The sequence below is a fragment of the Balaenoptera borealis genome (genome assembly GCF_965194805.1).
Source record: "Balaenoptera borealis genome assembly, chromosome: 19".
NCBI lineage: Eukaryota > Metazoa > Chordata > Mammalia > Artiodactyla > Balaenopteridae > Balaenoptera > Balaenoptera borealis.
In genome coordinates this window covers 11,916,139-11,939,261 of record NC_138878.1, presented here as the reverse complement: position 1 = coordinate 11,939,261, position 23,123 = coordinate 11,916,139, and the positions used below count along the sequence as shown (strand labels likewise).

At 44.7% G+C, this 23,123-nt stretch overlaps 1 protein-coding gene across 1 annotated transcript; it reads right to left on the bottom strand.

Annotated features, from left to right (window-relative positions):
* Positions 1-7: 7 nt before the first annotated feature.
* MLKL (mixed lineage kinase domain like pseudokinase) lies at positions 8-22,285 on the bottom strand. Its single transcript, XM_082370220.1, is given in 16 exon segments — positions 8-3,199; positions 5,077-5,217; positions 5,475-5,524; positions 5,866-5,972; positions 5,976-6,017; positions 8,090-8,174; positions 10,044-10,179; positions 11,247-11,344; positions 12,612-12,694; positions 12,698-12,807; positions 13,665-13,739; positions 17,282-17,324; positions 17,328-17,483; positions 17,487-17,507; positions 17,511-17,740; positions 21,612-22,285. Coding segments are annotated over 16 exon segments (1,794 nt in total). The 5' UTR covers positions 21,997-22,285; the 3' UTR covers positions 8-3,167.
* Positions 22,286-23,123: the final 838 nt, after the last annotated feature.

Sequence of the window (23,123 nt, the reverse complement as noted above, 5' to 3'; positions counted from 1 at the left end):
CCCCGGACAAAATATTTTTAAAAAAAACAGCTACCTGAAGGCACTGGAAAGCAGCTAAAGGCAGGCAGAAACTAGAGGGGTCTATATGGAAGAAAGAGATGGCACTAGGTGAGCCTCCCATTTTTTTTTTTATGGCTTTTAGCTTGAGGGTAGGACCCCATTGGCACCATTTGCAGTGGCTAAAACTTGGAGAGAAACTCTCAGTCTAATTTGGTTGAAAATCAGAGGACAAAGTTTGGAGTGACCATAGTAGTTAGAAAGTGAGAGAGAAAATCTAGGAAAGGAGAAAACCAGAGAGGAGAAGCCCCAATTCTGTATATAATCTCTACCCAAATCTCTATCTTACCTCTGAGTTAGGCATGTGTGGAGCGACTTCAAGCAGCGGCTAAGCCTAAAATACTGAACAGAGATTTCAGATATAACCAAGTAAAGGGGAGACATAGTTTGGAATTTAAGTCCAGCCAAATTAATTGCCTGTTAAAAAAAATACTCTCTGAAGAACTATGACAGAATCTATACTCTCTACAACTATCAATAAAAATGTCCAAGAAATATCCCAAATTACTGGAGGTATGAAAAAACGTGAGGATAATCTATAATCAAGAGAAAAGTCAATCAGTGGGGACTAACCCCAAAATGACCTAAATGTTGGATTTAGCAGACAGGGGTTTTAAAGCAGCTATTGTAACCACTGTCAAGGATGTAAAAGAAAACATGCTTATAATGAAGGAACATGAAAGAAATCTCAGCAGAGAAATAGAAATTATAAAAAATAGGAGCAAATGGAAATTCCAGAACTTAAAAATACAATATCTCAATTTAAAAATTCACTGGATGAGCTTAATGCAAAGTTGGAGAGAAAGAAGAGTCGATTAAACTGAAGATACAGCAACAGAAATTACTCAGTCTGAAGAACAGAGAAGAAAAAAGAAAAAGAAAGAACAGACCTTCAGGGATCTGTGTGACAACATCTAAAAGTCTAACATTTATGTAATTGGAATCAAAGAAGGAAAGGAGAGAGAATAGGGAAGAAAAAATATTTGAAGACATAATAATCCACACCTTATTAACTCAAAAGAGGTCACAGACTTAAGCGTAAATTCTAAAACTATAAATGTGTAGAAGAAAGCAGGAGAAAATCTTCATGACCTTGGGTTAGGCAAAGATTTATTAAATAACCCCCAAAAGCATGATTCATAAAAACAAAAACTGACAAGTTGGACTTCAAAATTAAAAATGTATGCTCTTCAAAAGACGCTGTTAAGGTGAACTGAATCCTGGTAGAAAATATTTGCAGGACTTCCCTGGCGGTCCAGTGGTTAAGACTCCGTGCTTCCACTGCAGGGGTCACGGGTTCGACCCCTGGTTGGGGAGCTAAGATCCCGCATGCCTTGCGGTGTGCCCCACCCCCCCGCCAAAAAAAAGAAGAAAATATTTGCAAATCATTTATCTGATAAAAGGCTTGTATCCAGAATACAGTATATAGAGAACCCTCAAAACTCAATAATTAGTAAAACAAAACAACAACACAACTATGGGCAAAAGATTTTAAAAAGTTAAACGTACATCTACCATATGATCTAGCTGTTCACTTCTAGGTATTTACCCAAGAGAAATAAAATCATATATTCAAACAGACTTGTACATGAAAATCCATAGCAGCCTTATTTGTAATAGCCAAAAATTACAAACAACTCAAATGTTCATCAACAGGCCAATGGATAAATAAACGGTTACACACATACATTGCAATAGTTTTCAACAGTAAAACAGGAATAAAATATCGATACATGCAATTACATGGGTCAATCTCAAAATAATTATACTGAGTGAAAGAAGGCAAACTTATTATACACCATATGATTTCATTTATATAAAACTTTAAAATGCAAACTAATCTATAGTGACAGAAAGCAGATCAGTGGTTGCCTAGGGAAATGGGGAGGGGGTGGCATGGAAGGGAGTGATTACAAAGGAGCATGAAGAAGCTTTGGGAGTCGATGGACATATTCATTATCTTGATTGTAGTGGTGCATACATGTCAAAACATCAAATTGCACATGTTAAATATGTGTAGTTTACTGTGTGACAATTATACCTCAAAAATGCTGTTGGAATCAGAATTGTGGGGCAAGAGTGAGGAGAAGGATTGATTGTGTGGGCATAACAGAACTTTTTGGCATGATGGTACTGTTCATCATCTTGATGGGGTTTGGATTAATCATGTGTATGAATTTGTCAGACTCATCAAATGGTATATTTAGGATTTGTGCATCTCACAACATGGAAAGTTTACCTCCCCCCCGCCAAAAAAAACCCCTGTAAACAAATATTGAACTGCAGTTAATGATATAAATGCTGAAGTGTTTAGGAATGAAGTGTGCTGATGTCTGAAATTTTCTTCTAAATGCATAAAAAATAAGGATGGATCAATGGATGGGAAGAGGAAGGGGACGACTGATACGCATGTGATAAAATATAGTGAATTGTTAGGTATAGAATCTAGGTGGTGACTATACAGATGGTCAGAGTATAATTCTACTGACTTTTCGGTGTATTTGAAAATATTTATATTTATAAATGGTGAGGAAAAAATTAGGTACCAGACTTTGGAAGATGTCTTGTGTGAGTGAGGGGCCCTGAAGATTAAGCTTTATTAGTTTCACAGTAAATCTACCTCTGCTTGTGGGTCTGCTAGAGAGTGTATAATTAATCTATAAGGGAGCATGTTCACTGTAGCTCCTACAGCAAAGAGAACAAAAGATTTTAAAGATGAAAATAGTAGTACCTGATGATAAGCTCTAGAAAAGACTCATTTTCAATGTTCAACTTGTTCATGTTTATTCTTTACCTTTTTTTTTTTTTTTTACTTAAAAAATGTTCTAGGTTAAAAAAAATCAAGAATTGCCAAGAGGTGTGGATCCAGAGAGAGATATATTTTTGTAAAACATCTATCAGAGTTACCATCAGAGGTGTATTTTTGACAATATCATTTGGAGTGGGATGGGCTCTGTATTACTGGAGTTGTTTTCTATTTGTAACAGACAAGTGCTGCCTTCCTGCACCCACAAATAACTCCATGCTGAAGGATATGAGGGAGAAAGATGCCCAGCTTGTGCTCTTCCAGCGCCTTGTTCAGGGACTCAGTTTCAGTTTCAATACTTGGCTTAACAAAAAGTAGACAGTCTCTCTAAGATTTCTGTGAATGAATGAACAGAAAGTTAGATAAGGGCAGGAACTGAGAGCCACATTAGAAACACAGACATTTCCAAAGTTCACAATACCGTAGAAACTGCATTCCCCTTGGTCTGGCTGGAAACTAAGCCACCACCGGCATTCATGCCTTTGTGATATGATGATCCCTCTTACTCTGTCAACTTTCAAAATACAACTAGCTCGTGGAAGGGGTAAGCTCACATCTTAGTGTGAAGTAGTCTCAGGTATTAGATTCTCTAATACCTGGAGGACCCTGGGTTTAAGGACCCTGGAAAGAGGAGGAAGAAGACAAAGGAGAATTTGAAGGAGAGGAGGGTACTATAGAAAATACTGTCAGCGTCTCATCCACCCTGAAGGCTAATTCTTCAGGAGGCACCATTGAATCTGCTCTTCTACGCTGTGGTGGCAGAGAGAAAGTTTCAGATAGAAGCTAGGCCAGGGTTTTGATTTTTCACCCCAAAAGGTAAGGATGGGGGTGAAGGAGGGGGAGGGATGAGATACCTGCTAACATGACTGTTAGCATGATTCCCGATGGACCACAAATGAGAAGGCCTTGAAGGACAGTCCTCATGCCAGACACTTCTGTAATTAGTGGCTCTGTCCTTGGGGGACTACCTCCAAAGCCTGGACATCTGTCTCTTTAGTTCCTCTCTCAAGGCATTGCATCTTCAATTAACAATGCACTCCACCCCCAGGTCTCTAACTCAAGATAACTCTCACATGTGTTTCTCAGGAAACGTGTGCAAGAATGTTTAAGGGAGTGGTTCCTAAGGACAACTAAAATATCCATCGATAGTGGAAGGGGTAAGTAAGGTGCATGGTGATCTAGTGGCCTACTGTACAGCAGTGAAAACGCATGAGTTGAAACCATCACATTAGCATGGATGAATTTCAAATCATTTGCTCATACTAATTGACCAAATGAAGCAAGTTATGGTAGAATACAGCATGACATCATTCACAAAAAGTCCTCATACATGAGAAGCCAAATAATATAGTGTACCTAGGTTGTAAAACTATAGACAAATTTTTACCAAAATGTTAGGACAGTGGCTACTCCAGGAGGAAGGGACAGGAATGTGAAAGCAAGGGACTCACAGGTGGTTTCTGAGTTGGTGGCAATGTTCTAGTCTTTAACCAGGGGTGGATATGTGATGTTCTTTTCCTCTGACTTAAAAATAATTGCACATATATATTTTATACACTGCTGTACTGTGATACGTATCACAATAAAGATAAGAAAAATATTATTTTGTATCTTTGACCTCTGTAGCAACTTCAGTGGAAACACTTCCCCAATCCGGGGATACTGCCTGTGAATCATGTTCTCTTGTGTCTGGAGCTTTGTGGAAAGTCTGAGAAATTTGGATCTAGAGTGGGAGAGGGAGACATTCCCAGGGAGGGAGATGGTGTAAAGAAATGGAGGAGCAGCTGATAACATGGTGAAATAAAAGTCTGAGTAGAGGAAATTATCCCCAGGATGTTGATAAAAGAGAAGGAAGGGAGAGAAAGAATATAGGCTGGAGTAATCTGCCTTCGCAACCCACTTTAGACTAAACAATGCCCTTAGGGCTGGGTTTCTGAACTCCTGTGCTATTGATATCTGGGCTGGATAATCTTTGTTGTAGGGGGCTGTCCTGTGCCTTGTAGGATGTTGAGAAGCTTCTATCCACTAGATGCCAGTGGCATGTCCACCCCACCCCACCTCCCCTGAGTTGTGACAGCCAAAAATGTCTTTAGACATTGTCAAATGTCCCCCGAAGGGCAAAACAACCCCTGGTTGTGATACATAAGGAAAATCTTTCACAAATGTTAAGTAACACATGTGGCCTATGCTCTTTAGACCAGAAAAAGCCCTACCTTTAACACAGGGCCTCCTGGAGGGCTCATATGCACAGCAATCATCAATGATCTCCTGCAACTGTGAAGGGCAATCTTTATCCACCGGCTCCTGTTGCCGGTCCACAGCCACCAGCTGGTAGATCTTCTTGGAATCACAGCCTGGCATGGAAATGATAGGATGGGAGGCTTAAAAATTGCTCTGGCACACACACATCTCTCTGGATGCTGATGGCTGGCAATGGAACTAGGGACTTTGAGAACTGAAGGAACAGGAGCTTCCAATGACCCCAATGACAAGCGTAGGCAATGACCACATTGAAGAACAAAGCGCCCAGGACAGCACTGATGGGAATCTGTAGTCTCTTGGAAGGCGACCCAATCCCAGCACCATCTGAGCCAACTTTCACACTGGTTACCTTCAAATGGGCTTTTCCCAGTGGCGATTTCCCAGAGGACGATTCCAAAGCTAAAAGAGAACCAAGAAACTGAACAACTGTAACAAGTTTCCCTTTTCCCATGCCCCTCTAGCCATTTCCAGAAAACATAGTGGATTTTCTTTTTTTCTTTTTGGCCGTGCTGAGCAGCTTGTGGGATCTCAGTTCCCCAATCAGGGATTGAACCCAGGCCACGGCAGTGAAAGCGCAGAGTCCTAACCACTGGACCACCAGGGAACTCCTCACAGTGAATTTTCTGATTACCACCCAATTCCATTCAACAGAGTTAAGATGCTCCTCCCTAATGGCATTTGACTTGGACTTTCTTGTCCCGTTCATCTGAGTTAGAATCTGCACGAGAACATAAACATACCTGTATATTTCAGCTTTTATGTCATATTTATTATACACATTTTCCAGTCTCTGAGGTGAGATGTATGTGGCAGAATTGACTCTCTCTGCTTCTTTTCCTTTAGTTGGTCAGCTGATGGAAGTCTGTGTTTTGCTCAACTCAAATCCTGCAAGCTAGATAGAGAATGACTCAGAGACAGAAAGAAACAGCACCATCTCGGGTGGGGGATAGAGGGAATGGGTTGGTGCTACACCTGATTTTCAGGGGATGGTCTTTTTCCTTTGGGATGTATTTCCAGTGGTGTCTTCTGGCTCTGTGGCTACTCTCCTGGCTGGCATCCTGGGTTCAATTTATTATGGTGTAACGACCAAGAGGAACACAAAGAGGTTTCTTCTCTATAAAATGGGGCAAGAGGATTACTTGAGGTGATGGTTATAAAGCACCTGTAAGACTTGGTATGTTGTTGTTCTAGTGTTACTATGTTAGATACAGGGCTTTCTCAGTTGACGACTCAGCTCCACTGACTGAGTGTGGACAGGGGTGCCTGGAGTCACCGATGGCTCATTTTCTCTCGGAAGCAGACAAAAAAAAAACACACAAAAAACCAACACAGGGGTATCCTCTCTGTTGTATCTGAACCTATAGGCAGCCTGTTACCCCACTGACCCTGCACGGTCAATGTCATGCTCTTAAAGAAGCCACAGCACAAGTCATGGGAGTGTGCGTTCTCCTTGGTCCACGCCCATCTGTCGTCAGCACCATCCATGTGCAGAGGGCTGCCAGCCCTAAACGCAGCCAGGGATCCAAAACTAGGGGCAAGGTCAGGAAAAGGATTAGACACTTAGGTGGCTCCTCCCCCTTTCACTGACATGTTCAGTGAGCACTGACATCCTCTGACATCTGGCTCCACGCTAGCCACCAGGGGCGAAAGGCCGAACAGCACATGTTACAGTCAGGTGTGAGAAGGACCATGCTTTGCGAACACTTATATTACACCAGCTACGGGGAAAGACATCTGAAAGGCAGAAAAGACCCGTCTTCTGTTATTCAGAGAAAGCTATCTGTGGATGACAGAGAAGATATTCTTTTAGCATTTGGGAACTGTGGACATCGAGTTAACAGAACCCTTTTCTCTTCCATAGGAGAATCTGAATTTCAGTGAACTTTTTAGCTCTACTCCCCCGGGAAACTGACGAAAGCTGACTGTTACCTATGCTCCTAAGTAATATTGCTGCTGATTAAAAAATGATGGGTGATTAGTAAGTCGTTTATGGACAAGAGGTCGGGGGGATGCGGGCTATAAAGAGCTATAGGGGGACTTCCCTGGTGGTCCAGTGGTAAAGAATCCGCCTTCCAATGCAGGGGACGTGGGTTCAATCCCTGGTCGGGGAACTAAGATCCCACATGCCGTGGGGTAACTAAGCTGGCACACCACAACTACTGAGCCTTTGCACCTCAACTAGAGAGCCCATGTGCCACAACTAGAGAGCCCACACACCGCAACTAGAGAGAAGCCTATGCGCCACAAGGAAGAGCCCGCGTGCCACAGCAAAAGATCCCGCATGCCTCAACGAAGATCCCGTGTGCCGCAACTAAGACCCGACGCACCCAAAAAAGTAAAGAAAATAAATAAGTAAATAATAAATAAATCTAAAAAAAAGAAAGAATATTGACTCCTGTGAGTTGTGAGGCTTCTAAACCTGGATGGCCCCGCACCCACCCGAGGGGAGCCTCTTTCTGTCGCACCTGGGATGAGGATGAGGAGAATACCTCCTGGAGGATTGTGGGGACAGGTGTGGCGTCTCCGGCTGGAGAGAAGGATTTGACGCTGCCCTGCTGGCAAGCTGTGTTGTGTGATACCCTTCTAATTGCCTCCAGGTGCCAAGTGTGGGCTACGGCTGGCCTGTGAGTCTGAATGCCTACCTGGGCTTAAGAAGATCCCCTCATGGGTGTTGCAGGGACACAGAAGTGGTGTCCAGGCATCTAAGGGGAAATGGCTCTTAGCCCATCCCTGCTGAGTGCCTGCGCAGTGGTGGACGACGGGCATCAGAAGAGCAGGCAGGACTGAGTCTGTCCTGTGGTGGGCACACGGGAAGCTGTCCAGGCAGGGGAAGAGTTGAACTCAGTTCTAAGGTGAAGGCAGAGAAACGAGCAGGCACAGGCCTCTGGGAAACGTGCGTCACTCTCCCAGCACCAAACAGTCACACAGGTCGAACCCAAAGGGCCCCTGGAAGGCCATACTCACCTTCACATTGCAGTCTTTAGTTACCAGGAAGCTCGTGCTGCTGATGTTTCTGTGGAGTTCTGCAGGTGTTTCCGAATGGTGCAGCCTGACACGACCAAACACAGGGAACATTAGTGACCTTTGCACAGACTTTGCTATCCACGGGTAGGTGGGAAAACCAGGATGCAGAGGTGAGATTTGACAATTGTGAGCTGTACGCCTCTGTGGTGCTCTGCCTGGGAAGCACTGAGCAAAGCAAAGGGCTCAGAGGCATGGCTGGATGGTTGGACCATACCTAGGACCCTTCTGGTTGAAACAGAATGTGAAGCTGGGGTTCCCACCAACTTAGTAAGTGCTAAGTGTTTTGGATTAATGGAGCCCCTGCCTCCCAGTTTGGGGTGTTATCACAGAGTTGGCCTTAGGTTGGGTTCTCCCAGAAGCAGATCATGAGCCACGGATTTGGGTACAAGTGATTGATTAAGAGAAGGTATTCCCAGGAGAAACCAGGTGAGGGAGTAGAGGAAGCAGGACAGAGAAGGAGAAGAAATCAAGCAAGGGTATGGCTTCAGGTGAAGTTCCAGGCTCAGACTGACCCCACGGGGACCTCTAGAGGATAACTACCCCTCAGGGTTTGTTCTGCACGAAGCAAAGGAGCTGGACTTTTGTACTCACACCTGTTGTTCAATGACTGTGGACTGGGTGGGGTGGGGGGAGAGGGACAGGTGGCTATAAAGCTCCCGGGCACCTTCAGCTCTCAGGGCCAAGGGGCTCCGGCGCCCATGGATATTCCTCTGCAGATGGTGGCCATGAGCTCTTAGCAGCAAAGTATGCTGAGGAGGGGATGAGTGTGCAGAGCAGGTAAAAAGGATCAGAGGCCACCTGGGTAGGCACTAACAGTGTCTCCTGCAGTCCAAAATTACTTCTCATAAAACCCACTAGTGTAGGGAGTCGAGAAGGAATAAACTTTGTGATTTCCAAGAAAGAGCTAAGGCAGTGTTTCCAAAAGTATGGATAAGTGGTATGCAAGATGACATAGTGAGAAAATTCTTCTTCTTTTAATTTCAGTCTTTCCGATTACGTCAAGAAGAAAGTCTCAGTTTGGTGTTGGATGTCTTTAATACCTCCCTAAATCTGCTGACATCTCCTCTGCACAAAGAGAATGCCGGGTCTGAATTGCAGACCTTTGGGCAGGAGGCATCATGCAGCCAGAATTTAATAACATTGTTTTGGCTTTATTTGTGGTCACCTATTTGTGATAAGTGATTCTCGTCTTCAATTTATGGTAGTAATAGAAAGTGTCCTTTTTTTTAAAAAAACGTATTTAGGTTTTTAAAAACTGAGCTGATTAAAAGGAAAATATTAAGTAAATAATACTAGCATTATTGTGAATACGGTAATAACCATGTAAGTGGTCTGTGAGTGACTGACCTTTGGGGGCCCTTGGGCTAAAGGAACCATAGACTATGTGTGAGCTTCCAGATAAAACACAGGACACCCAGCTCATTTTTTATTTTGGAAAATCAATACATTTTTTTAAAAAAAGTACTAAGAAAGTATTATGGTTTATATGAAATTCTGTATATCTGAAATTTTAGTAAAAGTATGTGTCATGTAATATTTGGGATATATTTATACTAAAAAATTGTTCACTGCTTATCTGAAATTCAAATTTAACTGGACATCTTGTATTTTTATTTGTTAAATCTGGTAACCTTAAGACTAAGGCCTGTCCAATTCCACAACAGCAGCCTGGACGTTAAATTCAACCCTCAGTTCTGCGAGCTGGTGCTCACTGGATTAAGCCACATTTCCCCCTTCTGTCTCAGGTGTTACAATCAGAGTTAAGTAGTAAAACAACTTATGGAAGGGAAGGCTACCTGGGGCTTCTGGCCTCTTCTCTCCTTATCTCTGGGACTATCAGTAAGGAAGACAGACTCATTCCGTTCTTCTCGGTGCCCTCTCCCCCATCTGGTACCTGTATAAGCCTCTGGCTGCCCCCAGGACCAGGATGATGCACTTGGCAAGGGTGAGGTCCTTTTCCTGATCCAGCAGTTCCCTCAGGGTCCCGAGCTCACAGTACTCCATGACGATGGATAACTGAGGTGGGGTCACTGATGGAAAGGAGCCAAACACTATGAAGACCCAGCCCCACTCAGAGGGCCTACTCTCTGCAGCCCACTCCACCATCTCTCTACAGAGACAGACTCACCTCTGCTATGTTTCTCCATCTCCATCTCACACAGTTTGACTCCCTGAATGGGTCCAATACCCACCGAGTCTTTGTGGGTATTCTTTGTGGCGTCTGGCATGTCGGAATTCTACATTTCCCTTAGTTATTTGAGTAATGTCTCCCAGACTCAACCATATATCCCAGGAGGGCATACAGTGCTCACGGGGAGCTGAGTAAATATGTATGGAAGGAAGAAATGAGGCACAGACTGCAGGGGCTGGTGAGGGGAGCTCAGACAGGAAGTCAAGGGCACGGGCCTGAGATGCAAGAACTGACACACACAGAGTGAGTCAGTCACCTTGGCCGTCACCCAGGAGGGTAAACATCACTGGAAGTTCTCCTTTAGACTGGGATTCTATGTTCCAAAGTCAGGTCGCCTGAAGCTGTGGAGAAACTTCCAGAGAGGATAAGATGGGAGTTGCTCTGTCCTCTCTGTAGGCAAGAGCAGCAAAACATAACCAGCAGGAGAGGCCATGCTGTGAGGGAAAATGCAGCCACACTGAAAAAATTAAAGTTAAAATGAACCTGAGGAGTGAGGTTCTAGGTAAAGGCGTAGGTTAATCTAGCTTTTAGATTCACTCTGCACTAATGATCAACGTTAGATTCCTTGTTTGGGTCAGTCAGCTTTATAACGTTTTCTTGCAACAAAACACATGCATCATCCAGGTCAGCATCTGAACAAGCATTTCCTTGGTTCCCAGTGAACCAGCAGGAGGAGATATGGTCGCATTAGTGCAAACCAGCCCTGGGGCTGAAGCCAACTTCAAGCCCTCTTCTCCTGAAAGGAGATGGGAACCTGCATCCTGGGATGTGAAAAAATTAACGTTGATAAAAAAGCACTGTGTAGATGCCACCCTTTGAGCTGTTCTTTAAAAATGCAATGCAGTAAAACACAGAAGACATATGACAGACCACCAAAAGCATACCCAGTCCTAGAAGCAGCCTTACCTGTTTCATCAGTGCAAATCCCAAACATACGCAGGATGTTGGGGGAATCAAATTTCTTCATGGTTCTGATTTCATTATTGAAAGTATGCCTCATTGTTCTATGAGAATAAAAGGGGAAATTAGTATTTCAGGATTGGGAGGTCCTTCAGAGAACACTCAGTGTAGTGACCATCTGTGTATGTGTGGGGTGTGAGGGATCGTCAGCATCTCCCAGGGGTGAGTACAGGTGTATACAACCTGTTCTGAAGAGTCATCTGGTAATTCTTAGTCAATTTAATATACGCATACCCTATGATCAATCAATTCCTCTCCTGGCAATACAGCCCAAAGAAATTCCCATACAGGGCCATAAGGGGATACTTAAGGCAGCATTATTTTTGACGCGGGAAAGTTAGAAACAGGTTGTTTTCCATCACTGGAAAAAAAGGCAAAATGTGGATCTCCACCATGGACAGCAGTCAGGAGGAAAGGACTACAAGTACAGTACATGATGCTGAGTGAGAATGGTAAGAAAAGTAGGCAGCAGACATATAACACTACCGTTTGTGAAAATTTAAAATGCACACACAGGGCTTCCCTGGTGGCGCAGTGGTTGAGAATCTGCCTGCCAATGCAGGGGACACGGGTTCGAGCCCTGGTCTGGGAAGATCCCACATGCCGCGGAGCGACTAGGCCCGCAAGCCACAATTGCTGAGCCTGCGCGTCTGGAGCCTGTGCTCCGCAACAAGAGAGGCCGCAATAGTGAGAGGCCCGTGCACCGCGATGAAGAGTGGCCCCCACTTGCCGCAACTAGAGAAAGCCCTCGCACAGAAACGAAGAACCAACACAGCCATAAATAAATAAATAAATAAATAAATAAAATTAAAATAAATAAATAAAATGTACACACATATCATGACAGCATACATTTTGCCAGAACACATACAAACAAAACACTTTATTGTCTGTGGAAGGGATGGGAAACTAAGAAACAGGAATAAAAGGAAATACATCTTTTTTTTTTCTTCCCGGCCGCACCTTGCAGCTTTCGGGATCTTATTAGTTCCTTGACCAGGGATTGAACGTGGGCCCACGGCAGTGAAAGCGCCAAGTCCTAACCACCGGACTGCCAGGGAATTCCCAGGAATACATCTTTAAAAATATCTAAATACATGAAAAAATAAGAGAAGTTTCCAGAATTGACGTTGGAAGACATGTCTTTAAGTCTAGACTCTGCTCCTTAGTAGCGGAGAGCAAGTCATTTAACCCTTTGGGGTCTGGGTTCCCCTATATCTAAATACGGAGACAATATGCCTTTCTCCTTGTGGAGTTATAGAGAGGAAGTAACTTGGGGGGTTACAGAGAGAACTCTGCACAACAACTTACCCAATGTCTCTGGCCTGGGGTTTGTTGAATACTTTTATGGCCACTGGAGATTTGCGCTGTTTTCCTTCATAAAGTGTGCTGAATTAATTTTCCTTTAGCAGGATCCAATCGGCTTCTGGAAGCTCCTCCTTCTTAATCTCCTTGACTTGATCTTCTGGGAGCCCCTTCTTGCGTTTCTGTGGGACTGACCTCATCCCTAGGAGAGAAGGTAATAAAGAGTCAATAAGCTGAGGAGGGCGTGTGTCATAAGGGAAGAGGCATCTTAGCAACATGTGAATGGGAAGCCCTACACCATGAACCAAAGCTGGCCCTGCCTGGAGCTTCTGATTGACTCATCCCAGAAGTGAGGTCCCAGTGCTTCTGAGTGACTGGTACAGACACATCTGGATGGTTAATAGAAATGTCTCATGTACTTCCTTTCCCTCCTCTTCAGATCCTCCCTGTCTCCAGCCTACAACCCCGTCTCAACCCATCTCTCTCATCTTCTCCTACTGCCACACAGCTTGGCACCTGAGCATTTGGCATCTTGTCGAGTGATTTCAGTTCTAATAGGTACATACATAGTTCAAGCTCAGTAACCCCACTGCTGTTATGTGCTCACATGTCTCTCTTTTCTCTCCCTTCCTCTAGGCCACGGCTGGGAGCTCCCGGAAGGCAGGGTCTTTCTCTGCATCTTAGTTTCCTCTATGCACTGGCTCCAGCATAAAGCAGAGACTCACAGATGTGTAGAATGGATAAGCATTTTAAATTTGATTTGAATTTCTTCTTGGAAATTCAGCAAATGACTTGAAGCTTTGAAGCTATCTAAAGGAAGCTGTCAGCACTTGGACAGGTGCTACAAGATATCTGGCTGGTCAAGAAGTTCCCTTCAAACGCTACTCCAGGGGCAGAAGCCTGGGCCAGCCATGAGCACGTCCCCAAACCTGTGGGCTGCTTCCAGCCATCCAGCCCAGAAAATGGACAAGGGTGGGGGCGGGGTGGGCTGGAGTTCCTAGCAAACTAATGACTTCTAGTTTGGGGCAGTCAGAAGCAGCAGGGCACGTGATAACTCACAGCTCCTCACGGTTTCGATGGTTTTCTTTGTGTTGTTTTCCAAGTGCCTCAATAAAGTTTCTATGGTTTCATTTTCTGCAAGAAAAAGAGCAGCAGATACTCAAAAATAGAAATGCTCATTAAAAGCACACCGAGATATCCTTTTTCATCTATCATATTCATTGCAGTAGGAATGATTACTGCTCACGAATATTCAGCTCTCCACTTCTAAGCACACAGGAAGTGCCCCGAGGCATGGCTGTGTGCCTTGCTTTGGCCAAGAACTGAAGTGAAAGAGATTTCAGGGAAGTCTGTGTCAACATCAAAGTGCCATAATATTGAAACATCCTGGAAGGAGAACAGCTACCTTGGAGAGTCTCCTGGACTTTCCCTGAATGAGAAATAGACATTTCTTTCTTTAAGACACTGAGTTGTTTTTTTTTTCTTTTTTTGAACCATAGTATAATCTAACCTATCCTGATTTATATATTCAGAAATATGTTAAAAAATTGATCATACACTACATAGGGTGGCCAACCATCCCAGTTTTCTCAGGACTGAGGAGTTCTGAGGATATGGGACCTTCAGTGCTCAAACCAGGAAAATAGCAACAATCTCAGACATGGTTAGTAGGAGTGATATTTCTACAACCTGTGTGGAGGGTAATCTGCCAACCTGTATCAAAATTTAAAATGTCCATACTCTTTGACCCAGCAATTAGACCCAGTAACTCTACTTCTAGGAATTTTCCCTAAAGATATCCTGAAATACATACAAAGATGCTCACTGCAGGATTACTTACAATAGTGAAAAACTGGACACAACTTAAATGCCCATCAACAAGGAGATGCTTAAATATATCTGGTCCATGTTTACCAAGGAATATGAGACAACTCTATGGGCATATATACAGAAGAATATTCAAGGTTATTTAAAGAGAAAAGCAAGAAGGAGAACAGTGTGTTTAGCATGCAACTGATTATACAATAACAACAACAATAACAACAAACAACAAAATATAAACTTAAATCTCCAGAAGGCTATTAAAGAAACTGGTAAGAGAGCGTGTGTCTTGGAATGGAACCTTGCTGTCAAGGATGAGAGTGGCAGATTTATGTCTCATGCTGGGTCCGTTTTGTATCTTTTGAATTTTGTACTATATGAATGTATTACCCAATAAAAATGTTTTTACAAAATTGCAGGAAGTAAATCCTTTCCTCCAAGTTGATGACACCAACGGGCCACTTCCACCAGAAAGTGGACCAATGAAAACTCTGAAGATTAGGAAGGCCAGGGACCAGTCCTGCCCTTTGGCTGGATCAGCCTCTGCACCGCCCCCAACCTCACTCCAACCCAATTCCTGACTCTCTTTTTCCTTGGCAGCAGGTACTTGGTTGGGGGATTAAAAATGCCTCACTTTTCCTCATCCAGAAAAGAACACATTTTGCCCACAGGTCTCTTCCATATCTGGTTTGTCCTGTTTGAGTGTCTCCTGCTGACCTGATTGGGGATGGACCACCCTCCACATCAAGGTGGCAGAACAGTTATCCTTCTGAGTTCCATTACCTGAAGGTTCATCCAAATGTCTTTCACTGTCCCCTTAATTCCTCTCCCTCCACCCACAATCCTAATAAGAGGGAAGGATTTGGAATTCATATCACCAGGATCTGCAAAAGTGTAAAGAGGTCACGGGTCCATCCTTCCCTCTCTTCCCTCTTCTGGTGGTCCCTGGCTCTACTGTCATCCCCCAGTCCAACCTAGCCCGTGTTTAATCCCTTTAGAGCCTTGCCCTCTGCCGAGTCCAATTCAAGCCACTCTAATTCAAGCCACTGTCATCTCTTACCTAGCCTCTAAAGTGGTCTCCTAACTGGGCTCATACTTCCACCCTTTTTTTTTTTGATTTAAAAAAAAATTAATTAATTAATTTATTTTTGGCTGCGCTGGGCCTTCGTTGCTGCACGCAGGCTTTCTCTAGTTGCGGCGAGCGGAGGCTACTCTTCGTTGCGGTGCGCGGGCTTCTCATTGTGCTGGCATCTCTTGTTGCGGAGCACAGGCCCTAGGCGTGCAGGCTTCAGTAGTTGTGGCACACGGGCTCAGCAGTTGTGGCTCGTGGGCTCTAGAGCGCAGGCTCAGTAGTTGTGGTGCATGGGCTTAGTTGCTCCACGGCATGTGGCATCTTCCCAGACCAGGGATCAAACCCATGTCCCCTGCATTGGCAGGCGGATTCTTAACCACTGCACCACCAGGGAAGTCGCCGTACTTCTACTCTTGCCCCCTGGGGTTTTCTGAATTATTATTCCCAATTCTTCACCCCCATGTAGTAGTATTATACATCCACACTCCGGCCACAGCCTCATAGTGGGCACCCCACCCTCCCTGTCCCTTCATGCTGGGCTTGCCCATATGACTTGCTTTGGATGCTAACGGATGTGATACAAATAGAGTCTTGAAATGTGCTGGCACAGTTGAGCTTCCCTTCTTGCCATTCTACCTCGGAAAGAACATTCTCCAGGTACTCATTGCTGCTTCAGCCTTGGCTCCAGAATGAGACACGTGGAACAGACCCAAATTGGACCTGGTGTCTAAAGGCCAGCCCAGCCAAGCCTACATGAGATCAGGAGAACCCCAGCAGATCCACAGATCTGTGAGCAAGAGAATTAATGACTATTGTTTTAAGCCTCTGAGTTCTGGTATGGTTTGTTATGCAGCATTAGTGCAGCAGTAATTGACTAATACATATGTCCATTTGCCGCATAGCAGCCTGGGTGATTTTCTTTTTATACAAATCAAATCATGACAGGCCCACATTTAAGGATCTCCTTTCACTGACTTCTAATGACTCAGAATAAAATCTAAAATTCTTATCAGGCCTACCAGGACCAGCATGACCTTGCTCCTGTATCTTCTGGCCTACTTCCCCACTTTAATCTGGTACCTCTCCTTCACCTACCACACTAAAGCCACCCTGGCTTCTGGCTGTTCCTTGCACATGCCATATTTATTCCCACCTCAGGGCTTTTGCGTTCACTGTCTTCCCGGCCTGGGATGCGCCTCTCCCTCAACTTCACATGACTCGCTCCTTTTCATTATTCAAGGTATCCATTCAAAGGTCACCCTGACCGCTCTCGCTGCACCCACTGTCACTTTCCATCTCATTACCATGTGTACGATTTTCATTGCCTTTAGATAAAATGATTTACTTAGTCCTCTATCTGCAGACTTTATGTTCCATGAAGGCAAAGATCTTGTGTATTTTGCTCTGTGTTGAATCTCCAGCACTTAGAACAGTGCCCGGCACGTGGTACTCAATTCCTGTTTGTTTCGATAATTAGTGAATTTTTCTTCCTGGATAATTTACATATTAATGGAAGGGCCTGGAAAAACTAAGGCTAGGAGGAATGACATCAAAGAGAATGGAAAGGGAAACACAACTCATCAGTATCACCCCCACCCCGCCACTGGTGGCACACTCAAATCTCACCAGCCCCCACCATGTCTGTACCCAGGGATGTCCGGAGTTCTGAGTTACACGAATAGACACCTGCTAAAACCTCTTCAGCCTTCCTGATTTTTTGGTAAACCAAAATGAGACTAATATACCCCCATTTGGAGTCCCCCCATCTAAAAAAACTCCTTACCACTTCTCAGTCCTTGGATAACCTTCCTGTCTTCCTCTGCATCCTATTGATCTTCCTGTTGCCAGAATGCTCCTGGGCTGATGCTCGAAATATGCATCCGTTGATCCACCTGAAGCAGCAGTGAGAACTCCTCCCAGACATCTCTCAGCCTCTTGTTCACTCCACTGAAGAGTATTCTGTCATGCCCTGCTGTTAGAAACTTCTAGATATTGGATTTATTGCTGACCTAATCTATCCGCTCCTTAGCTTCCTCTAGGGCAGCCTGGAAACGTTTCAGGGCATTGGTTTTCTCGGTGGGCAGGTTCCTCTCTCCTTGGGCCTGGAGCATTTGCAGAGGCTGCAGCAGGCCATGGACATGGTTCCTTAGACGCCAGCACTGTTCCTGGCAGTATTTCATCTCTTCACACTGGTTGTAGATAAGCTGGCCTAAGGAGATGATCTGCCTCAATTGATCCATATCTGGAAGAAACAGATGGAATTTGTTTAAGTCCCAGGAATCTCCTGCGTATTTACTACTGGGCTAAGGGTGTCTGTGATTTAAATGGCTGTAGAGGTCTCTCCATCAATTTCATGTAAGGTAGAGATGGCTTGCTGTCCACCAAAATCTTCCAGTTTTAGCTGGGAAGTGTTGGCCCAGCTAGGACTACATCTCCCAGCCTTCCTTGCAGCTTGATGTGGCCATGTGACTAGTTCTCACCAATGGGGTGTGAGTAATATAAGTGTTACTTTGGGCTGAATCAGGTTTGTCTCCTTCACACACTGTCAGCTGGTTGCACAGGATGATGTAGCCCTAGGTGTGGTAGAGCCCAAGAAGGGAGAATCCTGGATCCCGGAATCATCACTTGGAGGAGAGCTGCTCATAAACCTGGAATATCTGCCATGGACTAAATTTCTATTGCATTTGAACCATTATATTTTGGGGTCTATTTATTAAATAAGTTTAGCCTATTCTAACAAATATATCCTGCCAAAGTATAGGGGTGACTATAGGATAGTGGGTTGAAAAGCTCAGGCCCTTTCTAAAGAAGGCAAGGATTACCTAGTAAGTCACCAACTCTTCAAGGATAAAGGGCTCAGTGGTGGAAGATCTTCTAGTTTTTAAAGAGCAATCAGAAATTTGGATTTTTATGTTAAATCTCTCAATTTAAAATATTGCAACCAAGTCAAAAAATGTTGTAAAAACTGTGCAGTCCAACACTGTGTTGGCCAAATAAAATATGTTTGTCAACTGGATATTGCCCATGAAGCCTCAGTTTACAACCTTGGCCACAGCCGGCTGAGGATATTCAGGACTGTAATAGAAGTTGGCTTCTGCAATCTCAAATCTTCTTTTCTGTCTCTTTTCCCAGTGCTTGAGCAGCCCTGCCTCCCTGGTTCTCACCTCCATCCCTCTCTACTGTGTTTTTAGCACTCTGTAAATTTGTTCCAGCCTCCCCATTGGCCGATTCATCAATAAGCCTTCATGTTGTAAGTGCTGACCCCTCAGAGGCATTTGCACTAAAGACTAAGATTTTTCAGGCCCAGAGGAGTTGAGGTAGACATCTGTGTTGCCTACACAGCATCCATTTCTCTACTTCCTACTGCTGCCCAAATTTTCTGTGACTATCTGCTCCTCCTCCATTCAGCAATCAGTTTGTGGGGAGCTGGCCCCACCCCTGGTTCTAAGGGTGAGACTTGTATCTAAGATAGTGGTTCTAAACTGAAGGTGACTTGCACACGCCCCCCCCACTCCCTGCTGGGACTTTTGGCAACGTCTGGAGACATTTTTGGTTGCCACGACTAGGGGATGGGTGTTATTGACATCTAGCAGGTAGAGGTCAAGGTGCTACGATGCATAGGATGCCTCCCACCCCGCCCCGCCAACAAAGAATGATCCAGCCCAAAATGTCAATAGTGCAGGGGTTGAGAAACGTTGATCTAAGCCATCAGACAATTCCTAGTAGCTTACCACAGTCATTGGTTCAAAACTGGGCACCTGGGCTACTTTGAGGGGTACATTTGGCTGGGGAGCTTCCTGGCTCCCCTAAGACAGCCCAGGAAGTCAGCTTCTAACTCTCAACCTCTCTCTGAATATGAGTGAGAAAGCATGGAGCCCTGACTCTAAAGCTGTGGAATGAGGCTAACCTACAGATGGCAGAACGGAAAGAAAAGAATGAGTCCTCAGTGACCACACTGAGCCACTGGTGGTTTGAACTGACCCTGAAGCCTACCCATTTCCTCAATTACAGGTTTCATGAACCAATAATCTTCCTTATTGTTTAAGCTCATTTGAATCGTGTTTGCTGTACTTGCAACCAAAGGCAACCGGGTTCAGTAATGAATGATGATAATAGCGACGATTACTACAGGCTAAGTGCTTTGGAACCACAAGCTCACTGTGGTTATCTGCATTGTATAGGTGAAGATCCTGAGGTAGGGAAAGGTTGTATTTAAATAAGTACAAGGCCACGGAAACGGTTGCCAAAGGACTTTTATTTTGGCAGGCAAGATCTTAGTTCCCCCGCAGTGGGAGTGCGGAGTCTTACCCAATGGACCGCCAGGGAAGTCCCTCTAAAGTACTTTTAAACAAAGTTAGAGTCTTAACCAATGGACCACCAGGGAAGTCCCTCTAAAGTACTTTTAAACAAAGTTAATCTCAACAGTTCTATTCCAAGAAGGTAACTGGTCTGGAGCCCAAATCTGGTTTAAAAGCAAGAGTAAGAAACTAGCAGAAGCCAAACCAAATAAGCAACTAATTGATATATTTTTGTTGTTGCCTTAGAGTTATACTGATCTAACAAGAGAAGTAACAGGTATTAGGGCATGCCTAAAAAGACTCAGTGGGTCTCAGGCTGCCCAGCTATTCGCAGTTGCTAAGCAGATAGCTACAAGGCCATTTCTTGGGACTCCTGAGGGCAATGAACTATACACCTTTCTCTGGTCCACCGGAGACAAAGGCAGATGTGAAAATGTTGCTCAAGGAACCTTGAGGATTTCAGCTTCATAGCTCCAAGCTTCAGTTATCTATCTTATTGCCAGCCTCATCAAAAAAGCCATATCTCAGAAACAACTAATCAAAAGATAATTGGAAAAAATATCCCACTCATCAAAGCAACAATTTAAAACAATACATTTCGCAAGAAAAGTGATAACGTGGTATGAGGAAAACCACAGAAAACAAAGCTTCAAGAAATGGAGAGGGACTTCCCTGGCGGAGAAGTGGTTAAGACTCCGTGCTTCCACTGCAGGGAGCACGGGTTCCATCCCTGGTTGGGGGACTAAGATCTCGCATGCCTCGAGGCGCAGCCACAATAAAAAATCAAAAAACGAAATGGAAAGAACTGTTATTTTTCTGGCTGGGAAGATTAAAAATGACAACCCTGGCAATCCTTTCCAAAGGTAAATCCAATTTAATGCAGCTCCAATAAAACTCTCAATGGGACGTTTTGGTACTGAAACTAAATGATCCTCAAGTTCATTTGAAAGAGGAAATTAGTAGGGATAACAAGGATTTTTGTAATAAAAAGGGACTTACCTGTAAGATATTAAAATTATAATTACTAAAATTGTTTAGGGCTTATTAAGTATAGGATAAAGATACCAAAAGGATGAAAGGGAATATAAATGCATATATACTTTGACTCAACAATGTGAATTTCTAGGGACTTGTGCTGTGGAAAAGCTCATATGTGTACAGATAGATGGATACTAAGGATGTGCACTGAGGTGCTATTTGTAATGTGTAAAACTGCTAACAACCTTGTAAGGATATGTTACTTGCAGAAAAACAATGAGGGGTAAAAGTCACTAATTTTAAAAGTGAAAAATCTTAAAACAGTGGTAACAATATAAATCCACTGAGAACTCTAATGCCATTTCCTCCTCCCCTCCGAAAAATGCCATCAAGCAACCTTTCCTGATGAGACATTTTACATAAGGTTACTCTCCTTGTGTCTAAAATGGGCTCCAGAAAAGGAAGAGGGCATTAATCATCAAGATCTGGAATCATCTCCCTTGTCAATGACCCACTGTCTGGAGTTGTCTGTCTGGGGCTGCTTGGCCAATTCTTCTGAGCTGGGTTCCCGAGGCCCTTCCACAACGACCTCCACCCGGAGCCCACCCCTTTGCCGCGCCTTCTTTAGCTGGAAGCAGTCGGAGACATGAGCGGGCGGCTCCACCCTCAGAGCAGAGGAAAGAAAACCAACTCGGTCCTGAGTTCCAGGAAATGGGACCGTGGGTCACCCCCACCTCCCACCGCGGCTCTCCCCTCACTGCCCAGGTATCTGGCTGCGCCCTTCAGCCCCGCCGCCTCCGGGGACCGCGCGCGCCCCGGGACGACTGCCAGACTCACCCTCGCCCCTCCTGAGGGCGTCCAGTCGGTCCTGTGCGCAGTTCCAGGAAGACACCCCGGCTTCTCGGACGACTGCCTTCCTCCCGGGCGAGAAGTCTGCGAACGCGAGACCCCGCGGGAAGTGCTGAGTCCCCGCCCGCGCCTCCTGCCCTCGGTGCCCGTGCCGCGCGGCCACCGGGCGGATGTGTCCCTTCGAAGTCAAGCGACGTTCGGCCCCTCCACGTGTCCCCCAATCAGCTTTATCGGCGGCTGTTTTTGCCCTGAGCCAGCTAAAGGACTGGGAGTCGGACAGGGAAGTCTGACCCGCCTTCTCGGAGCTTTCACAGGGCTCTTGTAGCCAAACCCCAGGCTCAGGGTGCATTGGTTCCCTAGAACCTCTTTCCATCTGGTTCAGAGCGAAGGATCCTTCCTTCCGCCTGGTATTCTCCCCTTGCCCTTTCCACACTCCCCCACCTTCCCCAAATTTCTCAGTAATTATTTACAGAGTACTCCTGGGGCCAGGCCCTCTGCTTGGGGCCGGAGATTCAGAAAAGAATAAGGTCCCAGGAAACTATTATAACCAGGACACAGTATGGGAAAGATTAGATGAGCAAAAAACAGAGCTAGAGAGAAGGTTCTTGTGTCTGCTTCTCGGTGCTTGAAAATATTGGGGTTGGGGGAAGGGAGTGAAGGAAGAGACACACTTAAGCTGGGGTGGGGGGGAGGGTTCGGCGGAAATCAACTTCCTCCTCTAAGGTCATTGCAGAGCTTTCTGTTTTGGTGTGAGTCATGTTTTATTACAGTTAGCTGTGTCCCCAGCTAGAAAGTCTGAGGAATGACATTCATTAACTCATCAGGCTGTTTCCTCTAAAAGGACAGAATTGGATTGTATGAGAAGACTTTTTGGATAGGGAAGACCTGGGTAGAGGATGTCTGGGGTGTTTATTCATTTATATTCTCCTGCTATTGTTCTCCACCTACTGCATCATCAGTTTTCTTCTTAGGTCAGGTTCCCTAGTAGCAGAGTCCAAAAAAGAGAATCAGGTACATTGTGATTTACTGAAGGAAGGCTCTCAGGATAGAGGGTAGGATAGGGCAGGGGGAGAAAATAGCTAAGCAAGGATGCGGTCTCAGTGCAGACTAGCTTCAGCCAGATTCCATGGGGAGGTCTGGAGCAAGAAGCTCTGGAGCAAGAGGCAGCTTCTGCTCTGGATAGATCAGAAGTTAGGTCACAAAAAGTCTTAACAAATTGAAGAACATTGAAATCATACCAAGTATTTTTTCTGACCACAGTGGAATGAAACTAGAAATCAACAGCAGAAGGAAACTGGAAAATTCATAAATATGTGGAAATTAAACAACTCTTGAGCAACTATCCTGTCAAAAAAGAAATCAAAAGAAAATTGGAAAGTACCTTGAAACAAATGAAACATAACATACCAAAACTTAGGGGATGGGCTTCCCTGGTGGTTCAGTGGTTGAGAATCTGCCTGCCAATGCAGGGGACACGGGTTCGAGCCCCGGTCTGGGAAG